We start from the raw sequence: 23,356 nt of genomic DNA, 5'->3' as shown, positions 1-23,356 counted from the left end.
CTAAAAGCAGGCAGGACTGCAATGATTAGAGCCCACCTGCGCCGCCAGGCATTAGTCTGTAAGGGAAGCACTGAGACTACAAAGTTACTCAACGTGTTGTGCACAGCCCAAGTCCACTTCACAGTGGAAAGATCACCCTTGTAAACGTACTGCAAGAAGCATTTCCGAATTACAACCGTGGACCAAGGGCTTGTAACATCCGTTTCTCTGAAAATCTGGACAAGTTCGTTACCTTAAGGCCCAGCATCCATTACGGACAGCACCAATGCATTTGACAGCCTTTCTACTGGAGGGAAATCCAGACCAAGTCCCCTTCGCCCCCCAGTTCCACTTGCGAGGCAACAAGCGAGATAAACCACGAGCACGCACACTTTGTACCAAAGACACACCAGCAAACATCGCTTTATTACACTGGTTCAGTTATCCAGACTAACCATAAAAGCTGTTTAGATGGATGTAGACAAACAAGTCAGTGTTTTATGTGTTAGGTCAAAGCTCCAGAATGGTTACCAGGGAACAGGTATTCTTCACCAGTTGTTTCAAATGTACAGAAGAGGGTCTCTGGCAGGGAGGGGAGGAGGCGGCAGGTACACCGACAGATCCTCCCCACGTGTGCCTGCTACCACCCGAATCATGAGACAGACCAGGAGGTTGTACTGCAAAGAGATCGGAGGGGGGCCACAGTGTTAATCAGCACAAACAGAATGGAGATATACTGACCTGAGCCTTGCTCAGCGGGGACTACACAAGCACAACACACTGGTACGAGCTACCAAACAATCAGTTAACAGTTTGTAAGACTGGTCTAAAGCTGGAACTAGAACGACTCCGGATGGAAAGGCATAGAAATAAATACTTGCTGATCTCAGCACTCTCTGCCCATTTACAAACTTGTCAGCATCTAGTTACACAGCCGTATATTCTTCACTACCTCACAGCAGCAAAACACTATCATTTAAGAGCAGCCGTTGAGCGCCTATCCACAGTACATTGTACATACCCGAGAACGAAGCCTGATGCTACCTCTCATATTGGTCATCCTCCTCTCCGTCTGCTAAGCAACTGGGGCAGCCCCCGGCCCATAAACTCTGCTTCATTTGTTGAGCTCTTCTGATGCAACCAAACTGCTCGATTAATTGAAGACTGCCCTACTGCTAAGTGCCCATTCTTTAGGGGTGGAAAGTATTTGGGTCACTCTGGAAACATGGGAGAAATGCAGATTTTGGCCGTCATTCATGTACCAGACCAAAACGGATCAAAAATGCGGACGTTTGCTAGTCAGCAGCTCTGCAAGTCTCCTGCCACTTACAAAGTTTGGGGTTGCACTCTTGAAATTTTACTGGTGGTGTTTATGTAATTTTCTTCTGGATAAACACTTCCCTGAAAAATAGGCTTTAACAGCCAGATTAGATCACAGTATTTAAAAAGTGATATGGTTACAGTTACGTCAGTGCCTTAGACGCCAATGCAGGCTTAGAGCAGAGCTTACAAAATTGATGCTTAGTGTAGCACTTACATTTTGGAATAGTGACCTCAAAAAAAATGCAGCCCAGGTTTCCAATTTCTTTTCCTAGATGCTGCGTCACCAGCAAAAATGCTGTCTAGCTTGGCCTGCGGACCTCCACTGCTACACAGCGCTTGGGGATGAACGATGCGCTTTGCCTCAGTTTGTTCTTTTGGCAGGGCCGGCGGCACGTTAACAGCTATTTTGTGCGTGACTGCAGAAAATGCCTTTTCCAGTTGGACTCAGGAGATTGCTCAGTCTGGAGTTACCTTGGGAGGATCGGGGCAGCTCTGAAGGATGGCAGAACCGGACACGTCCCGTACAGCAGACACCAAGAATGAAACGCTCTTGGTAAGCAAACTAAGAGAGCTGAAAATAAGGCAAATAACTTAAGACTGATGGGAGTACTCCCAGTTTTCTGCTTGTAACACATTTTACTCCACGAAGCAAAGGAAAGGCAGGTTGACTTATCTTATTTAACCTTCCCTTACATTTAAGAGATGACCAAGACTTAAAAAAAAAAAAAAAAAAAAAAGGCAAGCTAAGGAGAAGTTGTCTGTCTCCCTAGAGCTGTGATACAACATAAAACTATTGTAGGCTATTCCAGGATGTTGAAAGTCAGTTTAGAGAAAGGCAATAACCCCCGTATTACAGGGGCTGTAACAGTAGTGTACTGTATTACATTCTGTGCAAGTTACGCAACTTGTTCACAAGCTTCAGTTTATCTACGTTTATCTCGCTGCAGTTCTGTTAATTGGTGGCTGAACACTTTAAACAATCTTACTCCACAGCTCCAGGTAGTTTCAGCAGAAAAAAAAATAATTAATTTCCCGTGTCTGGTATCTGTACACTCCAAAACAAGTGTTCCTAATGCCCAAACATCAAAATCGAAATCTCACAGTTTACTGGAAATAGATCAGCTAGATTCCCTTTGCGCTTTGTTTTAAAGCCCCTTTGTCTCCAAACCTTGTTTTCAAGGAAGACATACAACACGCTTGAATGAAGATCCCGTCTCGTTGCAACGGTGTTGGTTCTGACTTCCCTCTACACAGACTTTCTCCGACTCTGACTAGGTGTACGTGAGGAGAAAGGGTGTGCATGTCAAAGTGACATCTTTTCCCCGAGACGATTTTCACACATTGGAAAGCTAACAATGAAAATTACAAGTTAGGTAGGATAAGGTTGAAACTGTCCACCAGGCTTGAGCACTACAAGTTCCTTTTAGCCCTTTGTCTGTTGCTCAAAGTTTCCTCTCCCTTAGTTTGTTCCCATTTTGTTCATCCAGTATTGATGAGTGTCCATCACCATTGCTCAAGCATTTGTCCTTTTCATATTTGTGCTCTTGCTTCTGTCGCCTTATCTCCTTATACCGCAAAGTGATGTCACTAAAAAGAAAACCAAACAGATGTGAACTAGTGATGCGAATAAACAATTTCAATATACAATAAAAACAATAAAGCAAGTCTGTTCTGGATGCAAGTGCCCTTGGGATAACAACCCACTTGAGTCTTTTGGCTGTAAATTTCTAAAATTGCTGACGGCACTGATTCACTTGAAATTTGTGTTTCTTGCTTGTAGTCTGGCTATTATCACCTCTTTCAGAAGCATAACACAACAGCATGCTAAACAAGAGCAACCACTGCTGTTGCACAGGGTCTCCTCTATAGATTCGTGTAATTCTTTCACCCTTGCGCAGCTGCTTTCCATTCACTTGCACACAGCAGCATCCAAACCAAACACGTTTAACTTGGCTCACTTGTCGCTGACACTGGGACAGCTCGGACAGTTCCAACACAGCAGACTGTTCTTGCAATGAAGCTGCAAAACATCTTAGTCTTGTCTAACTTGGAGCACAGGAAAAACAAAACACTGATCTCATCTGCCATCTTTGCTCATCCAGGAAGACCGTGTGCACTTAACTGTTCACCTGCTTCTATAGCAACACTAACGCAAGTAGTCCCACAAAGACCAAAGCTACCAGCGGCTTGATCCAGAAAGAAAACTGCCAGGATCACGCACAGAAAACTCCCTGTTTATTTAATAATTCTTACACAAAACCGCTGCAGCTCTAGCCATCCAAAAGAGCTGCAGTCTATCTTCAGGAGGCACTGAAGGCTAACGACAGCATACATTTGAAGATGCGCTTTTGAACAGATGTCCAGAACAACTCCCCCCATAAGACCCAGGCTAGACCTGAACGTAGCACATCAAACACTGCTTACCGAATGAAGAAACGCCAGGCTGTCCAGGTGAGCACAAGTATAATCCCCAAGATCCAGCACTGGGTAATGTAGAAAGGAAGAGAAAGCGTGAGCGTATAGGGATCATACTTCACGACAATCAGAAACTCCGTGGCAGTAATGGCAGCAACCAGCCATGCCTGCTGACCCAACTTCTTATGGAACTTCCTGCAAAATAAATGCACAGATAAAACAAAGCTATTGCTGTACAACTAAGCATTCAGAGAAATATTCATAAAAAGACAGCTCGGGTAATAATTCATTCAGCTTTGCACAATTCTAGAAGTCTAGTCTGGATTACACGTGTACTAAGCCTATGAAGGCTGACGACTTTCATGTTGGTATTACTTAAGTTTCCTCTAAGAGGCTCTGAAAATACGTGAAAAGTTAAACTTCATCATCTCATGACACAAGGAAATATCCCCATTTTCAGGGTATTGGTAAATCCACATAAAACAATTACCTGGCCCGCTTGCGATCAGCTGAGGTTCAGGGTACGGTATGAAATAGGAGCTCTACTCCTAGATTTCCTCTGCAAATGTCAAGTCACACTGCCGCAACCATATTTAACCCCTATGTAATTGCATTCTGAAACCTACTCTCTTCCCAAAAAGGTATTCAATGAGCTATCACTAACGATCTCTGAACGGATTTTAGAAGAAGCAAGCTTAATAACAAACAGGCAAGATACTGGAAGACACAAGGATGGTGTTTCACTTCTAGGACAACACAACCTTGGGGCAATACATGATTAATATTTAATCCCCGGAGTTTGTTTGTAAGCAGTACCAGACAAGTCAATGAGAAGCTGCAGTGCTATGTACAAGTCTAGTGAAGGACTCATCAATCAGTAATGCCAGAAATTAAACTGCAGGAGAATCGAGACAGCTATTCAGAGGCTCTACTTGCAGAAGGAGAGATTGGAAATATGCCATCTTTCGGGTCACCTATTCCTGCATGGGGAATATATAAAACCAAAATACTTATAGGCTGCCTTTCAGGAAACCTCATTACCCTCACAGGTAATAGCCTATTGCTAGAAACCTGGGTACGTTGCTTGATCTAAACCAGTTAGATCCTCCCTCCACTTCTTGACGTTGTCCAAGTCATTTCTAGACTTGACATCTTTACAGCTTACTGACCTGACAGACCAGATGATTCTTAGGTCAATAATCAAATGGGGTTCTGTTTGGGCAACAGAACGGGCCCTTTGTTAATGCATTGGATTGCACTGAAATCCTGCCCACCGCAGTACCACCGGTGCATGCAGATGTGCTATCCAACAGCACAGAGTCAAGTACATCACTTCCCGCTTGGTAGACTAAATTTTTGTTCTTCCATCACCCATCTTCTGCGTCTAAAATGGGATTTTATTCCCATTAGAGGAAAGAACCAAGAGAAACCTACTAGAAGTTGTATGTATTTTTCTCCTTTTTTTTTCAAAGGCATAATTTTAATTAAAAATGTTTTGTGAAATCCAACTGATTTGAATCAAGGAAGACTGAACTTGAGAAAAGCAATACCCTCAACCACCACAATCACCAACTGTTTCACTATCAAGCACACACAACTAACTTCTCAGCAGCCTTTGGATGGTATCTTTTACTCAAAAAACACACAAAGAAGCATTTTGGTGCACTTTTCTGATAGCCCTAAACCTACTACCCTAGCTGATTATTATGTCTCTGAAGATGCCCGAGATAAACCATGCAAATAGGAGCACCACCAACTAAACTTAAAGGTGGCTGTTCTTTTTGCCTTCTGTTATTCTTTATTCTGCCTTTGTTCTGAATGTCTCTGCTTTAATCACAGGGAGCACCTATTCTGCAGAGGGCCTTGCCCTCTCACTTAACCATAGTGTATTCTGAAGTACATTTTCCTACCAGGCCCTCTCTCTTTTGTCCAGCTTACTGCGTTACTCCATTCCTACCACAGCGTAAGATGTGAAGTGAAACACATCCAGGAAGAATTCAGCGTGAAGTGGCAGAACTACTGGGGCAGGGCAGAGGAGATGGGGAGCAAAGTGATATAACAAACCCACAGAGGGCTGGGGAGAGAGGGATGGACGTGTTAAGATGACCTCTGCAGTACTTCTAGGGCATTGCAGCAATGGGAAATTCTAGTCTGCTCTACGACTGCTGTGATGTACAGCCTCCTGTCTGGCTGAGGCACTGACTTAGTAAATGCTGTGATATTCAGTAGCCACATAAGCTCTTTGGGCCATATTTTCTTGCCGGTTTCGCCATGCAGTGGATGAAAGAGAAGCCACCTTACAAATCCCTGATTAGGATTTCCTTGGAGAGTGGCTGCTCTGCTAACACTTCCCTCTGCTAGGCAGAGAAAGGAGCCTGCCTGACACCCTGCTGCCTCCAGCTGGTATGCTGCCCAGTGCGCACACATCAGAACAGGCCCCAAGCATTTCCAGTAGTGCCGGGGCAGAGGGAGCTGCAATTGCACATTTGCTCCCAGTTTCTCCTCCCCTCTTCTCATCAGATGCCAGCAGCTGCACTGGGGAGAGGTTCCTTCCTTTAGCAGGCGTTTTCCTGTTGCTCAGACATATCTGCTCCACTGCATCCCATTGGATTCTCAGTATCTGGGAAGGGATCTAAGCATGGAGAGCTAACAGAGCTTCTCTTCCCTCTCCTGAATCCACGGGAGTCATTGCAAGTCAAGCACACAAAACACACAGTTTCTTAAACATGAGGCCTGAGAGTCATATTTGACACCAATGCATAAGTTCAAACTACACAAAATCGTCCAAACACACTGGAATAAAATATGATACAGTAAATCAAGTGTAGGTTATTGCTGATGCAGATGGGATGACTGCATTCCATTTTAAAAAGTATCTTGCCTAGACCAACTCAGATGAAAGGACTTCAGAAACTGCTCCAGGTGGTTCATCTGGTATGACAGATTAAATGGGCAGAAACTAGCCTTAACACATGGACAGAGAGAAAAAAACGAAACAGCAAACCTCTCACTGTGAACTCAAGCTGTTCAGATGACTAGGTCAGCTTTCTGCTTTCCTGATCTGCTTCCTCATTTCCCACCGTTTTCTTTCACTAGCTTATGACAGCACACTGACAAAAAAGAATTAAATGTAACCCCAACAGAAGACCTGTGCAGAACCTAAAGCTGCCAAGGAAGAGAGTTTGTTTCCTGCCCTTCTACTCATGAAAGATTTTAAAGAAAAGTCCTTTTTTTATTTGATGAATGAGATTAAAATTCATGGCCTCAGTGCAGACTCCTTGGAAGAGACCTGAAGACTAGAAACCAGGAAGATATGACAAGGTCAAATGCTGCAGACTCTTGCATCAAGATATTTCTGGTCAGGAACATTTCACATAGCCAGACCTCAAGAACTCAAGAGGCAGCAAGTTGATCACAATAGGAGCGTGGTATGCAAGAGCTGGAGAACAGCTTCAAGAACCATCTCTCTTCTTGGACTATTTCCATTCTAGATGCTTTATTGTCACCATGCTCAGACCAAGTTCCTGAAAGCAAAGCCCTAGAACTGTCTGCAGATACTAAGAATCCTGAAGGAGAACAAGAGAGTCTTCATATTTGAACTTCACTACTTTCTAGACTAAATATTGCAAGGTTAGCTGAAGAGATCTAATCGGTTTACCTCAGACAATCCTGTCACTACCAGACAAGGCAATAAGCCATGTTTCTGACAAGGCAGGTCAATGGAATATTCCAACCTTTGTCCATTAAGAAGTTGAGTGAGCTTCCAAAACGAAAAGGTCAGGAAGGTTTCTCATGTGCTGTTAGCTGGGAGCCTCTGGTACAGCCTGCTCCTCCCCAGCAGCTTCTCCCTACAATACAACAGGAAGAATCCAAAACGGTTCCTTGGTTCAAAATGACATGCAAGTGAAAATACGCCCAGTTAAGTTGGTAAAACGGGGGTAGATGATCTCTGCTTGGATGACCTGAAATGCACGAAGGAATCAAAGTTCAGTTGCAAAAGCCTTCGCAGAGAAGATATTAGGTAAGACCAGATGCTAGGTTCTGCCGTTTTGCATGAACAGTCTGATGAGGTCAGCTCTGTGGTGCATCAAGCAGAGCCATGAACCTCAGAAGTGAGGGGGCTAGCCGCCTTACCCACCAAGAGAAACAGAACAGTAGGTGGTGGTGGCAATGAAGACGACATGCAGTTCAGGATGAGAGCCTCTAATTGCTGGATTAACTTCTCCAGCTCATTGAAAGAACGGCAACAAAATGAATCAGCAATGAGGCACCGGTGACTGATGATTCTCCTAAATTTCAATGTTATGCCATGTGGTTGAACAGAGGGCAAAGGAGTTTTTCCAACCCAAACACAAGGACCAGAAGATTGTGAATGGTGCTAAGGAGAGGAGCTCACCAGTGAGAGGCAGAGACCTCTTCTTACCTTTAAGTTGGAGGCACGTCCCAAACCAGTAGGTCCGACACCAAAGGCAGGGGCAGCCTGCCACTGCTGAATGTCCTGCAATCCGACTAAGCAATGTGGGTTGGCCCTTCTTCCCAGTTCTAGGAGTCAAAGCCTTGCAAGGGAAACTGATCTTCATAGAATGTTGGAACCCTAAATTCTGAACACAGACACTTTTTGCGTTGGTCAGCGACAGACAATGAACATCCCTTGAAGCCAGACGTTGCCTTAGACTTAAGATGTGGGCTCAGGCAATTTGTGACATTACTACTAAAACTTAAAAGAAAACGTGATTTTGAGAACAAAGCTTTCTCAGGTCTTACATGGTCTGCAGAAACAAAAGCAGCAAGGACAAATATGATGCTTAAGTAGGAACAGTCTGAAAGTACATGCACTGTTGTGTACGGGTGCACTTTGCCTTCAAATACACTTTGCTATAAAGGGTCCTCTGATCTGCAAGAGGGTGCCACAAGAGCTCCAGAGGACCAGGGACCAGCTGGAAGATAGCTCAAGAAAAGAAGCGCCTTTAAGAAACACTTTTTTTTTTTTTTTTTTTTTTTTTTTAGTTTGGGCCCTGTTGTCCTTAGAAGGTACATCTAAGGACTGTAGTTCCTGGCTATCAATCTGAAAGTGGAGTTCAGTACTCCTCTGCCCACAAGCCAGTGGCACTCCAGCTGATTTATGGATTACATTCTCAAAAGAGCGATCATTTATTAAAAACTGAGATTAAAAACAGTGCACATAGAATGCCCTTAACAACAGCTGTTCTCTAACCAGATGTAGTCGGAATTTTACCTCCAAAACAAAAGAACACAAAGCAGATGCTTTGGGATTAGGTCTTTTTGTCCCCAACAAGCTGAATTACTGCCCTGAGATGGATGCCAACAAGCTGGAGCAAATTCAAAATAAAGCAAGTGAAGCTTGACATGGTATATACACAAGAGGACTGGCTTACGGGTCATCCATGAAGTCGTAGATCTCCCTCATAGCCACACCTCCCACATTGACAAAAAACACAAGTCGTAACAGGACCAAGTAGTGTTCTGGTGGCATCCAAAGGACAAACTTCAAGTAAAATGTGTTCAGCTCTGCCAATAAAAACTGAGAAAAAGGACATTTTAATTACATTCGGAAGACTTCACTGAATGAAGCCTGGAATCTCCCTCTCTCCCTGCATGAATCCCCCCAACCATTTCTCTAACACCACAGAGTCCTACTCGGTATTAGTGAGCGCACTATCATCAGTTGCAATACTGACCAAGAACAGTTGGGTTTTTAAAAATTTTCTGTGTGTTGAAAGAGGTATTTAAAAAAAACACAACAGAAACCTGGACAAGCACTGCCTCTCATTTTGAGCAAGTTTATTGGGAGTTTGAAGTACCTGCAGAACTACTGATAGCAAATCCTAAAAGCAACAACTCATCCTTTCACTATCATTTAAAATCTGACTGAGGGAACCCCAAAGTAACAAGAGGCATAAGCAGTACCTCCTGGGTTTTTTTGTTTGGTTGGGGTTTTTTTACACAGTTATGCAAACGTCACTGCCAAACCCAACTTAGGAGAATTGGTTATACATTTATAGCAAAACGTTCTCGAGTGAGCTGCCCTGGCAATGTGATTAACTGAGCAAGTAGACGCAAGTTTCTCACTTCAAAGGAAACGATAACAAATGGCATTAAGCATCGTTTAATCCGAAAGAGTGAGCCAATACCTGAAGCTGCTTATAAACTGTCAGCTGAAGGTAGGCTTTGCTAAAAGAAACATTATTATACCAAAAACTAGTATAAATTCAACGGAATCTCTCAGTTGCAAAATCTGCTCCAGCACCTAAAACCCAATTTCTTCAGGGTGCAAAAAGTTGGGAGTATGCACACAGTAACCATTTGGAGAAACACGTTTTATTTATGCAGGCACATTTACTTTACTTCTCCCATGAACTATGGGAACGTCAGCAAGTCTGTTGCGCTATGTGAACTTGGCAAATGTTTTATGTAGCGGAAATCAGGTGATGTGAACCTGTATTCAACTGACTGAGTTTGCAAACTGCCTGGCACTCATTGCTGGCACTGCTGTATGCTGCTTGCATACTTACAGACAGCACATTGTTCCTGAAGCACGCTCAGGTCTGCAATTTGACATCAGCGTGAAATGCAATGTCATGAGAGAGAGAGAGGTGGTGGCGGCTTGCCAAGCTGACTAATGTGTCCCACTCAGCAAATCGTAATAGGGAACTTCACTGGACAGACCCCAAAATAAACTACCACCAGGTTTCATATTCCACATATTTCAAGATGCTTAAAGGTATGCTGTTCTAGCAACTGTTAAAAACATGGAGTTATGTCCTGCACCATAGCAGTAATATAGAAACTGGTTAATGCCCATTGTCTCTGGAATCACTAGAGTGTCACAAGGGGTTTTTTTTTTTAGTTAAACTTCACAGTTGCTGAATTGACATAAGTTTGAGTTGCTCATAACAGAGCCAAGTGACATTCCATGAATAGCACAAAGGCCAAAGTTCCCCAGCTGACAAGAGGCAGGAGTGGGGAAAAAGCACTTAAACTGCCAAGTTTATCCTCCCTATCAGTGACATGTGCGCAATACCTGTGACTGTGAAACGGAAGTTATGAATTCAAGATGATGCATTCCCACAATACAAATTCAACCACTCAGCTGGCTAGATGAAGGAGGTAGACTGTCAATTTGCTGTGTCTGCTGGAGAAGCCAACTTTCTCTTTTGTCTAAATGGGGGAGCTGCTTTACCTGAACTGGTCAAGCTGGATATCATCATCATGATGACTATTATCATCATCACGTGCCACGTATTCAGTGAAACATATAAAAAAAAATCTAGGATAATTGAATTATTTAAGTCTGTATAAAAATATTATCTGAGGCAAAACTGTGCGCTTCAGAAGCCATGCTGCTCAGAGTTAACATACAGAAGCCTGAGGCTTTGGTTACAGTCTTCTCCAGTTGTAATGTGATATGTATCTGCTTAAGACTGAGAGAAACAAGCCACTTTCATCCAAAGCCAATGGTTTTGGTAGCAGCAGTTACTTGCTGAATTATGTGTAGATCATAGTTTATATTGCTCGCATTGCCAATCAACATTGTTCAGCAAGCAAGAACTAATATGTACGCACTGAATCTGTAAGCTGTACCCGAGACATGGAAACAGATACCTTTTCTGCAGGATTTGGAAGTGATCTCTTCCAGCCTCAACTAGGAAACATCACCATGTCAGAGTTTCAGCCTAAGTTACCATTTGTACAGCTGCTTGAGTATTACAAAACATTAAATCAAATGACAGAGAAAGAAAAGACAGAGAAGTTTCCTTACTACAAAGATTATGCCACAAACTGCTAGCCATCTGCGTAAACTGGATGCCGGCTTCCACTCAAATTTGACCCAGCTATACGGGGTGAACTGGAAGACGATTCTCTTCATTTTACCTCTGAAAAAAAGCAGAACACATTCTTGCAATTTTAAGAAACAGCACATATGAGACATCTACTAACATTTCCATTTGAGACACCAATTCACATATGCAAAATGCCTCCATTTACTCCATAACAATTACTACTTAATGAGATTAACATTCCGAGTTAGAGAGAAGCCTGTTATTTGGACTATCATTTTAAACTTTAATATATTACATTCATTGTAGTAAGCAGTTCCTCAGTTCTGCTTTGCTCAGCACAGACACTACAGAAAAGGGTGGTTCATTACTGGTACAAGACTACAAGGGATTTATTAAATTTTAAGTTTCAGTGTCCCAATTACTGTGAAGTTCTGATTACTAGGGAATGCATTATCTGCACAAGGACCAAACAGATCCTTGCTGTGAATGAAAGAGCATGATCCTGACTCGGATTCCTGCATCTCCTTTAACGATCTCATTAAATAAGCTCATTTCCACAAGATGCCCTCATTCCTAGACATCAGGCAATGCTCATGACAGACAGGTGTTATTTTCAACAATTTCACTCGCAAGTTAAATAAAACTCTCATAAACAAGCTTCCATGTAGCAATAAGTTACTAGATGCTTGAGTCACCTAAACACACATGAATTCTTTAATTCACATTAACCCTAACAGAACAACCCTTCAACAGCCAAGATCTTTAACACTGGCCCAAACTTTGTGCTGTGCTACTGCTTGTGGAGTTACTTTCTACACCAACTTACTTGTATGTAGGAATGTTCCAAAGTCCTTGCCATTTGTATGTTTTCAAAGAAAGCCAAGACAGAGTCTTCATCCCACAGTAAATTCCTAATCCATTACATAAGATCACATCCATTATCCACTGAAAAGAGAAAAACACAGTGATGCTGGAGAAGAAACACTAAAGCTTGTAGAAGGGCAGATACTATAGGTACACATACATGCAGACACACTCTCAGTCACAAGGACTGAACATCTCCAGAGAGAGAGGTGCATGAACTGCCAGGAGAAAGAATCTCAGCTGCCCAAGTCTACTCAAATAAAGACAAAGCGTTCCACAGATGATGGCTGCAGATTCTCTTTTGCTGTATTAATTCTGCTACAGAACAGACCTCTTCCCACTTACTATCAGCTCAACTCCACTCTGTTAAGTGAGAACTTCAGAAACACACACACACAAAAAATCTGAACATGTTCCTATGGACTGGATTTTACTATGCCTAATAACTTAACATACTCTTTAAGCTTCAGGCTGCCTCCTAAAGAAATGACTTATCTGCAGGCTCAAGATGTGAAATAAACATGTGATTTCTCCCCATGCTCTGTCTTATTGCCAAGCACTAATTCTGGAGATGGAGCTCTTGAGCTGAAAAAAATTGCCTGTCCTCCGCATTCAAAGAAGCAGAACACAGACTGTTAATTTCATAAGAAGTTTTTTTGAAGGCAAAATAGCTTTGCTTGATGTCTTTATACATAATGCATTTACTTTTATAAGTACAGCCATGTAGCAAATCATTACAAGCTTGGGAAAGAGCTTGTACTGTAACAATAAAAACAAGGCAAAATAACATAAGAACCGTAACTGCGTGCCCTGAATGTAGATAATTTTGATCGCTCTGGTAACTAATTTACATTTCACAGGAAAATAAAAAATAAAAATTTTTAAAAGTGTGTCACTTTAAGCTATAGAGCTTGTTTTTTCCACAGAGAAACTAGATCACAGTAGTGCCTCTGGCTTGAAAAAATACACACAAGCTGTATTTTAGGACAAGAATGGTTACAGACTATCACGTGCAAAGAGCTTTTCAGTAAGGCCAAACCTTTATCTTTTAAAGCCTTTTTATAAACCACACTGGAAATTCTAAACACAGTAATATTTACTGTTTTCAGAAAACAGTGAAGATAGATTTGCACAGAAGGAAGAGCTGGACACAAATTGCACTGAGTCTGGTTTTGGGGTTTTTTTTAACAGGCAAGAAAAATCACCATCTGAAACTTTTTACACAAAGTTTGACCTTTCTCTTAATTTCAGATTTTATGGTTTGTACCACCACCAAATATCTGGAAATGTTCACGTAAAGCTTTAGAATCTTTCTCTAGTGTGAAACGAACCAAAACCAAATATTTAACCATGTGCAACAGTTTGAAAACCTGCAAAATTATACAAACAGTGACAAACATATTACAAACTCCACACGGAGAAGCACCAATGCTCCTGAGCTGCAGTAGTCACACGTACATCTTTGGCCACACGCACATGATATAATTTAGTTCTCACCACTTCCTACCACCTCCCTTTAAAATATATACTTCCATTTAGACAAATATATTATGACAAATATATTATGATCTATGCAGTACATACGTGATCCCACCAACATTCACTGAAGTTTGGAAGCTGGTGTTCCAGACTGTACTCCAGAAACTCAAACATTACACTGATGATCATACACATCCACCAGTCTCGAATCATCAACGTCTATGTAAAGGGAGAAAGAAGTCTGTCAAATACCCACAACAGTTGCATAACATACTAAAAACCATTACAAAAATGAATACTTGCACACCAGACTGAGTAGAACCAGACACCACTTACACTAATGCCCTTCAGAAATCTAAATAAAGGAGAACTCCATAAATACTGTAGAGACACTGCTCAGATTTACAGTTTTGCAAGTGTATGGAAAATTTATTACATTTTTTTCCTGATTTCAAAACTGACCACTTAGGAATATGAGATTAACCATTCCGAACTCTGAACACAGAAGACACACACTGTGTGCTTTGTTTACCGGTTATTTCTACAGCTGAATATCTTGTCTCCAGTATCCAGAAAAAGATCAGGAAACCCATGACAATCTTATTTTTACCATGTGATAGTCTAGTAAAGCCAAATGCACACAGGCCTCTCAACTTATCAAGCATGCAGCACAACAGACAAGAAAGACACTGAAGAGTACAGATGATGACACTCATACCATTACATGAAAGAATAAGGGCAGGCAAGATGGGATTGAGAAGGAAGCGAGTTTCTTAAATGAATGGAATTACTGGGTGCTCGACCACCACAGGTAGCATCATTCTAATGCTGCTCAAAAAAGGCTTTTCAGAGCCTGCTTAATGCAAACTTTTAAAAAGTCACCTGCACTAAACCTCAGCCCTGACTGTGCTGGGACACCTGAGTCTACTTTATACCAGCTAGCAGCTTGTCAGGGTGAGCAATGAAGAGCAGCACCTTCTTCCACATTCAGCATAAGGATTCAGCTGAGCTGCAGTCCTAGAACATACGTACCGTCTCAGCCTACCGTCAAAACAAGGAAAGACATCTGTGGTAACACTTGATTTCATATTTGTAAGCGGATAAGAGCACAGAGAGCCTGTACATCTGGTCTGCTGTATCCTCAGCAGGGTGCCTAGATGGAAGGTGGCAACCCCAAATGTGCTAGTACTGATTCTGCAAAAGTAAATGTAGTTTGGCGTTGACCGCCTCAACCAGAAGATGGAAAAATACAAGATATGCATTATCAGATGTTACTCTGACAACACGTGATCTAAATGACTCCAAAGCAAACGGGGAGGCCCACAATAATTTCTGATGAATGAGGCACATTCATTTTCAGTATTGCCATTCTGGCGCTTTGAGATACAGCTTAAGGGTCTGTTACTCAAACCAGACTCAAAAAAAAAAAAAAAAAAAAAAAAAGAGAGAGAGAGAGAAAACTGTTACTCAAAAAAAAAAAAAAGAGAAAAGAAAGAAGACAAACCCAAACACATGCTCATCTCTATTTATGAAGACAACACACTCAACTTCCAGCTTTTTATAGAAAAATATGTTAACTGACAAATAAGAAATATAGCTGCCAGTTTCCTTCAAGCTGAGCAGCACAGAAACAAACACCTTGTGGAGTATGCTGGGCTCGTCAAATCAGACTGCAGGTTGACAAGATGACATAACATCTCGAGCATTTCTGTAGAAACAATCTCTTTAATAAAAACTAGGCTTCTTCCAAACCAAGACGAATAATAGCTTGATTGAGCGGACTGGCATATTGAATTCTATCCCATTTTAGGTCCTCAGGAATGTGTTACTACTCTTCTTATGTCTTGTTACCAGGTTCTCACTATTTAGGCATTTTTTCCTCAGTATGACATTATTTGTAAAAATAAATACAGAATATAACTGAAATGCTATTCTGATATTTAAGTTTCTAATGTAATTTTCTTGGATGAAGAAGATCCAAGTTTCTCCACATTTACAATTCTGTATACTAACAGAGCAAACCACAGACAAGTTGATGTGAAGTCAAAGTCTCCCCATGCCTAGCATACTCATCTACAGGGGGAAAAAAACCAGAACAAACCAAAACACTGATAGGAATACATCTGCACTTTTGAAAAGGAAAAACAAAACAACAGTTATAGCTTATTTTTAAAACGGCCTGAGCTTTTTCAGGTTATCATATATGGTGGTCTTGTAGGTAAAAAACTGAAACAAGGTCTGCAGGGCAAAATAAAGTTAGCTAGTAAGTTTGCTCAGGTTAAAAAAAGCTAATATTTAGACCAAAGTAATCAGCAAAATATGAGTTGAATGTGTTCTGCCAGAGACAAGCACAACTGGAACTCCTTCCACAGTTTGTTGATATTGACTAAAAAGTAACAAGAATTAAACCACTACCCGTTTAATGATTTAAAATCCTGATTTGGATGCACTGGGAAAAGCCTGCCTTGGAATAGTAGTAGTTTATCATCACGTATCTACATTTGGGTAACAGTCGCCTTTCACTGCCTTCTCTGAATGCTGTCTTCCCCATACTCTACGTCCAAAGGTCATTCAAGCATTTATCTTGCTACAAGAGTAATGGTTTTTACTTTTATTGATCTGACCTCAGAATGAATTATGGTGGAGGAGGGAGCCTGTCAATGTAATGTTACTTTGGAAAGAAATGAGGTGACCTAACATGGTCAGGAGGGGAGCTAAAAAAAAAAAGCGCCTTTCATGTATTACAAACACTGAGTCTAGTTCACAGATGACTGCCTAATGTAATTGATCACGAAGACTGGCATCACTAAAGCAGAAGCAGTCAAGCTTTAAAAGTAGAATAGTACTGTAACAGAAATGTAACAGAAGACCCATTCTTACTTTCAGGTACCAGCCAAAAAAGTGAGCAGGAACAAATCCATCCAGTTTGTCCTATAAACCAAGAAGAGAGTGTAGGTCACTTTGCACTACAAACAATAACCCATTAAGGCTTACTTTCTTCCCAAGAAAAATGCAGCACTAAACTTTAGTTGTTTCACAGATAAATACTAGATGCATTTTATGAGTTTCTTTGCACTCAAGTACAGTGAACAAACAAGCTATCTTCAAAGCAAAGTCACAATTTTAAGGGGCAGAAACTGGAATTAGGATCGTATTGTTAAAGAGGAGACTACCTTTTTAATGCTAAATGTCACGTTCCTTGCTTTCCAAGGGGAAGGAAGCAGAACATGTTCAAGCCAGAGCAAGAACATGCATTTCTTCACCTTGTATCTAGCAGAGCTTCTTAAACCTTATCCTGCCACCATAAATCCCTGGGCAAAGAGTGCTTTCCTCCTCCTGGTTTTGGTGCAAAACTAGAAAAGGACAGCTGTAATTGCTCTCAGTTATTCCAGTTCCTGATGCACTGAAGACTTACATGGTAGACCCAAAGGATTCAGTGCTCCTCACTACACAAGCACTAACAGCTCCATGCAATCAGGGAGTTGTAAATAATCAGAATTCCTTTGCCCCTGAATTTCAAGTCTTCTGTTTGCCACCGACAAACAATAACCTGACAGTTTCTGGTATTCAGAAAAGTGCAACTTATGGGTTGCTTGGCAACATGCAGCTTTTGAACTTTGTGCCTCAAGGTGACTGTAAGCAGAAGATTCTTCCAGCACAGAAATAAACCCAAACTCCTAGGGGAAAAAGTTTACATGAATAATCTGAGAAACAAGGATTGTTAAACAGTTTACTCTCTCTCCTGGGCAATGTAATTAGGATACAAAGAGACACATCTCCATCTGATGAACAGGAAAGGTCAAGAGAAGAGAAATAAGAAAGCTGAAGAGTCAGTCATGACCTGTTCTCTTGTTCAGCGCTCAGAAAGACTCATGACTGCACTCTGAAGAGTTCAATTAAGCAACCTTTTACCAAAAAAAAAGTCAGACTCATTAGCAAGTAACTTCATTTGTTTCTTACCCAGATGTTGTGAAATGGATCCGTTTCATTGCCAGGATCATAAATAAGGCAGTTTCCACCATAGTCTCTTTCTGGCAAAGGAACACCTAAATGTGGATCAATGTACTTCATAAACTGTCTGCCATCTTGTACAGTCTGCAAAAGGAACACAAACCCCATGTTTCCCTCTTAAGAAATATTAACACACAGAAAAGTACAAAGATAATTATGATCAACGTTGTACCCTCAAATGGGTGGTTTTTTTAAAACGTGTTGCAGAACAATTCTTGAAATATATCCAGACCTCAAAGCATCACACAGCATATATACCTGACCTTCTGGGCCTCTAATGCTAAATATTAAGGAAAAAAAAGACTACAGAATAAACTTAAGATTTTTTAAAGATGAAAAATCAGAGATCTTTAACTCCATTTCCTAAGCCACTCCTCTATGCCCCCTCCCTCCCAAAAGCTTAGCACTCGAACTGGCACACAATTCATCCTTCCCACTGACCCTTTTGCCCTTCCTCTCCTCTCCTCGAGCTTGGTGAGGGTAAAGGAAAAGCAGCCAGTAACTCAGGAAAAGCTCGTTTAATGGCTGCATCTCCTGCGTTAGTGACCTTCTGGTTTTCTAGAATGGGAAAGATCCAGCAGCACTTTAAACATGCAGCTCAAAAGAAATACAGTACATGCAAACATCAGCAGATTGAGCACACCGATTATGTGCCCTGTTAGCGGGATTAGTCGTGCATGTGTGCTCAGCTCGCGCCACAGAAAGTCGAGAACTGCACTGCATTTCATGGCAGAAAAAATTTAGTGCAGCTCGGTGAATAAACAGCCATTTCAAATAAGGTCCCACTGGCAGCACGGGTAATAAACTCGAAGCAAACAGCAAGGAAGAAATTATCAAAATATTAGTTATATACGGTGACCAAGACTTGAACTAATTTACTAGTAACTCACACGCACATTTGCTGAATAAGTATTTCGCAGTGAAATTGCTCACTGTTGTGGTCAATGTTTTACAACAGAAGCAATGTAACATCTGTGACAGACTAGCAGACAGTAAAAGCCGGGCAAGGCCAAAATTAGTTAATAGCAATAATAATATTATAGAATGAAACCACTAAAGTCACATTAACTGTAAGCCAAGTTTCAACTATGAGCGAGCTTGTATTTGCTTTTAAGGAAGTTTAGTCACTTACAGACTCAGCATAATTTTAACCTTATTTAAACCTGTGCAAAGTAATAACGTATTTTTAGTAAAGAGCTGAGAAACAGCTAGTGAGTGTCCTTAACAACTAAATGGCTGGTCACATAACATACCGCCAGAGGAAAGCAAAGCAATATCAGGCTTTTCTATTAGAATTCAGAACTATAACGGTACTATCAAATAAAAATGAAACTTATTATTCAGTCTGACTGCAGCTAGTCAGGAGTACCATTTACAAGGATGCCTGGAAAAAAAACAGGGTGACATGAAACAGTAAGAACATAAGAATAAATTGGAACTGAGTAAGTATTCCTCAGTGGTGAGGAATAACAACAAAAAAGGCAAGACAGACCTGTTCATGCCTGTGAAAGGGTCAGAACTCCACTCCCTCCAAGCAGGACAGGCAGCCTGAAAGAAACCCTAATGAGACATTAGGGCCCTGCGTAAGGGTTTACACTGAACCCCCAAGTTATGTCAATGGGACAGAAACTCACATTGTTGTTCACTGATCTACTGCGGACACATTCCAGCTGCCCACTGAAACAAGCCAGGCAAACAAAAAAAAGGGGGACAAAAAAGGGACAGTTTTGTGGTCTTGAGAGAGCTTGGCACTGACTTTTGGGGAGGCTCCAGGAAAGCCAAGCAGAACACGAAATGCTGGAGCCAAAGGAAATCTTTGATTAGCTGGAAAGGGTTTGATCAATATTAAAAACTTGTTTGCAAAGCAAATGCCCTACTCCAACAGAAGATAGATCCTGACACCTCTGAATTCCAGCCCCACTTCTTCAAGCTCACTTGGCCTCTAGAGGCAAAACTTTTTTTTTTTTTAAAAAGCACGTTCCTCATCTTCTCTCATCTAAAATGATTTTTTTAAAGCTGCCTGATGAGTATGTGATGGCATTTGCACAACCTTTCTAAAATACAGAGCACCAAACGTTACTAAGGTGTCAGCAAGAAGGACCTATCTGAAAATGAACAACTGGGGACTCTAACTGGAATCTAAATCTGAAAAGTAGCGAGCTGTCTGACAGAACAGGACAGTTACCTCTCATGGTTTAATATCTCTCCATTGCTTTTGGTTTCAAATCATGCTGTTGTCTGAGGAGATGACTGCAATCATTGGTTTGCGTAACTGAGGAAAGGTGAGCCTCCTTCAAAATCTCGAGCTCTTTCTTGGCACTCAAACTTGATTTGCAGTGGTGTAAGTGTAAGTATAGGAACACAATGGCTTTGTTAATAGCATCAGGTTTACTGTTCTTGCTTATCTCAAAATATTTACCTCAACTACTGCATTTCTGAGAAGTCGTAGCATTGTAAAAGCCAGGGGAAAATTCTCAGTTTACTAAAGGACAAGCATATGGTAGAAAATAATGTGCTTTATTTGGAATTACCAACAGCACGTCTTTCTAGAAAAAACATCATCCTCAGTTTGCTGCCACTATTCAAAGTTGTGTATGAAGTTTCGGTTTATTGCAAAAAAATGTTCAAAGCACCTATCACTCAAGGTAAAAAGTATTTCACAAGATTAAATAAGGTGATTTCACCCCACAATCTGTAGGATCTAAAGAAACTAACAGCTGGTACGCAACTTCAGCAAGTCACATCAAGTCCAGCAGAGCAGAGGCTAAACATCAGAAGCACCAACTCCTGATGGTTGATCTAAACAAGAACTCTGACTTCTTATCAACTCATTTAAGAACACTTCACTGCGGTGTCTAACCTAGACTGAGACTAACGGGAGGTTAGACAACAAGGTGAAATATTTTTATAATATTATATCTTTCCTCAACCTAGAAGTCTCATTAAATAGTACAATGATTTGATTCACAAAAATGAAGAGCATCTCCTGTAGTCCGCGAGAATCCTAAAGAACACCACAAAGGATTATTAAACTGGCATTTAGTAACTACAGGTCTAAGTTACTCACCTGAAAGAGTATAAAGATGAGGAAGAGCTCATACACAACGCTGACACACAGCCAAAACCTCCAGTAAGCTACAGAAACAGACAAACGGGACGTTAGCAAGCTTTCAAGCAAAAAAGCACTCAATTATTCATTTACCGTAATATAACTGAACATTTCAAGAAGAGATGCTCCCACCAATAAATTATAAAGCCCAGCATTCAAGTGAAGTATTCACCATCCTTCCTAAAGAGAGTACAGCCAGAAAGGCTCTTCAACTGCCAGACAGGCTGCTATGTAAATTTGCCAGAATTGCTCCAGCAATGACCTGGATCTCTGAGAATGGACCAGGATCCATAAGAACGCTTCAACGCAATGAACTAAATATTTAAGAATTAGAAGGAAAGATACGTGCCACTTGCAATGCTCTCTAGCAGTCTGTGGAAGAGAACTATATCCTTCCTGAACTAATCTAATTTCTTTCCCCACGATCTCACGTAACCTGACCTGTCCAACTTTGGTTTTCCCAGCCCTATCACGGCTAATGCGCTTCACCAACTTCTGCCTATGTACTGCTAAAACAGACAAGACTAAGACTGGCAGGAGGAACCACTGCTTTTACTTTTGTAAGCCCATTTTTTTCCCTGAAGACAAGTTTTTTTTCCCTTAAGGGGCAGAAAGCATTTAAAATGCCAAAGATATTTTCACTTTTACCAGGAATTAAATTAAAAAAACGTACCAAAGGTTTAGCAGGTGCTAGACACAAGATCTATGAGATCATCTGAAACTCTTCATAATAAGAGAAACATCATGCAAAACTCAGCCTCTTCAGAGCCTGCAGTTGTTTTTCATCCTCCCAAGATGTGTGATTACAGACCTTCTCACACTGAAGCAACCCCTGAATCTAAAGGGTACACAAACTGAAGCATTTGTACACTTCCAGCTCCACCATTGTCCCCTCAGTTCTTCCAAAAGACTCAGTCCTCAGGTAGTAGGCTCTCTGACTGTCCTGGGCACAAGCTTAGTGGTCCATGGGCTGCATTCATGCCCCTAATTCATCCTACTCCACCCAGAGACCGGTTTTGCCTCTATTCCATAAAGTGATTTCTGGGCTCTGAAATCTCATCCAGCATTTTTGTTAACTCCTATACGGGAAGAAGCAGGTTAATGCAGAGCCAGTATCTGCATAAACAGAGTGCTCCAGCATTTTCTCCTAACCATATCCAAAAATTTACACAAGGTAATTCGGCAAAACTTGACTCATTCCAAGTGGATATTGAAATCTCTTGGTAACATCACATGCTAATCACTTTGGAATGATTTTAATAGGCTTTCCTTCAGGTGTTTCCTGTTTATACTTACAAAACAGAGCTCTCCTTCCATGGTTACATCTAGGTGATAGTTAGAATTGGATTGGGGCAAAGAGAAATCAAGACAGTCACTTATATGGTTGAGTGGAGGCAGCAAGCTATTCCACCTTCATGAACATGGGTTGCCATGAAGTAAAAAAAAAACCAAGAACCTTCAGGCCTGATTTGGGCATTTATCTCTATTAACTCCAAGGCAACTTAGGTATGTTAATGCTTAAAAGCAGGACCATGACATAAATAATGCAAGAACTAAACATAAACTCTGGTCTTGCAAACGTACTTGTTTATCAGCTCAGAACCTGAAATCAACCAGCCATGGTGTTGCAGAGCTTTGCAGAGGCTTGTTTGCCCCCTGAAACTAAGATAAATGTCATCTTTGCCCAATTCAGTCTCAAGTAGAGGGAAAAAAAAAAATTTAAAAATCCACATTTTTAAAAGTCGTCTCTGACAGCCTGCTTCTGACACCACCATTAAAATAGACTGAAATGTGAGAAGGTGTGACCTGTTTTCAGCAAAACTGCTAAATTAACTTCATCGAAATGGCCTACTTTACACTTCCAGGGGAGGGGGGAAAAAAAAAAAAGGCAGGTGTGGCCTGGATAACAGGCAGTTCAGAGCTCTGTAACAGCTTTCACTGGAAATTTGGAACTTTGAAGATTTTTACTTAAAGTCTACAAACATAATTGTCATTGCTTAATTATGCAATACAATGAAGTATCTTCTTAGGGGTCAGTCACTTAAAAAAACCAAACAAACCTCTAAACACATTATGAAGTGGTTTTGCTCCTTGGTCTCCTCGAGGGAAGGAAAAGCAGAGTTCAGCCTACCTTCTCCTTGGTAAGGCAGTAACTAGTGCCTCTTGTGCAGCTGTTCTTACACAAAATCTGTAGAAACCATTACTTGAAACTTCTGTCCTTCCTTCAGATTTGATTAACTTTCAAATCCACTGGCAAATTTCACTTGGAAGGACTGACCAAGAGCGTGCATGCACCCTCCTGTCTTTCTAGACTGCAGCTTAGGAAAAACAAACAAGCAAAAAAACCCTTCATTAGTCAAAGAATTATTTGGAA

The 23,356-nt window shown here is 41.2% G+C and overlaps 1 protein-coding gene across 3 annotated transcripts in view; it reads right to left on the bottom strand.

Annotated features, from left to right (window-relative positions):
- Positions 1–371: 371 nt before the first annotated feature.
- Positions 372–23,356, bottom strand: part of PTDSS2 (phosphatidylserine synthase 2) — a 44,633-nt gene continuing 21,648 nt past the window's right edge. The window contains exons 4-12 of one of the 3 annotated variants that reach the window (XM_075501722.1): positions 20,941–21,008; positions 17,823–17,957; positions 16,743–16,793; positions 13,968–14,081; positions 12,346–12,464; positions 11,498–11,612; positions 9,114–9,259; positions 3,727–3,785; positions 372–2,889 (exon numbers count right to left, since the gene is read on the bottom strand). In XM_075501722.1, coding sequence (XP_075357837.1) covers positions 2,861–2,889; positions 3,727–3,785; positions 9,114–9,259; positions 11,498–11,612; positions 12,346–12,464; positions 13,968–14,081; positions 16,743–16,793; positions 17,823–17,957; positions 20,941–21,008 — 836 coding nt within the window. In that variant the 3' untranslated portion in view covers positions 372–2,860. Of the gene's footprint in view, positions 2,890–3,726; positions 3,913–9,113; positions 9,260–11,497; positions 11,613–12,345; positions 12,465–13,967; positions 14,082–16,742; positions 16,794–17,822; positions 17,958–20,940; positions 21,009–23,356 lie in introns of all 3 variants that reach the window. The other 2 variants (XM_075501720.1, XM_075501721.1) reach the window with 2 other exon arrangements.

This window comes from Mycteria americana, chromosome 5 (assembly GCF_035582795.1).
Source record: "Mycteria americana isolate JAX WOST 10 ecotype Jacksonville Zoo and Gardens chromosome 5, USCA_MyAme_1.0, whole genome shotgun sequence".
NCBI classification, from domain to species: domain Eukaryota; kingdom Metazoa; phylum Chordata; class Aves; order Ciconiiformes; family Ciconiidae; genus Mycteria; species Mycteria americana.
Note: the sequence above shows the minus strand (reverse complement) of the source record. Positions and strands in the feature narration are given on the sequence as shown.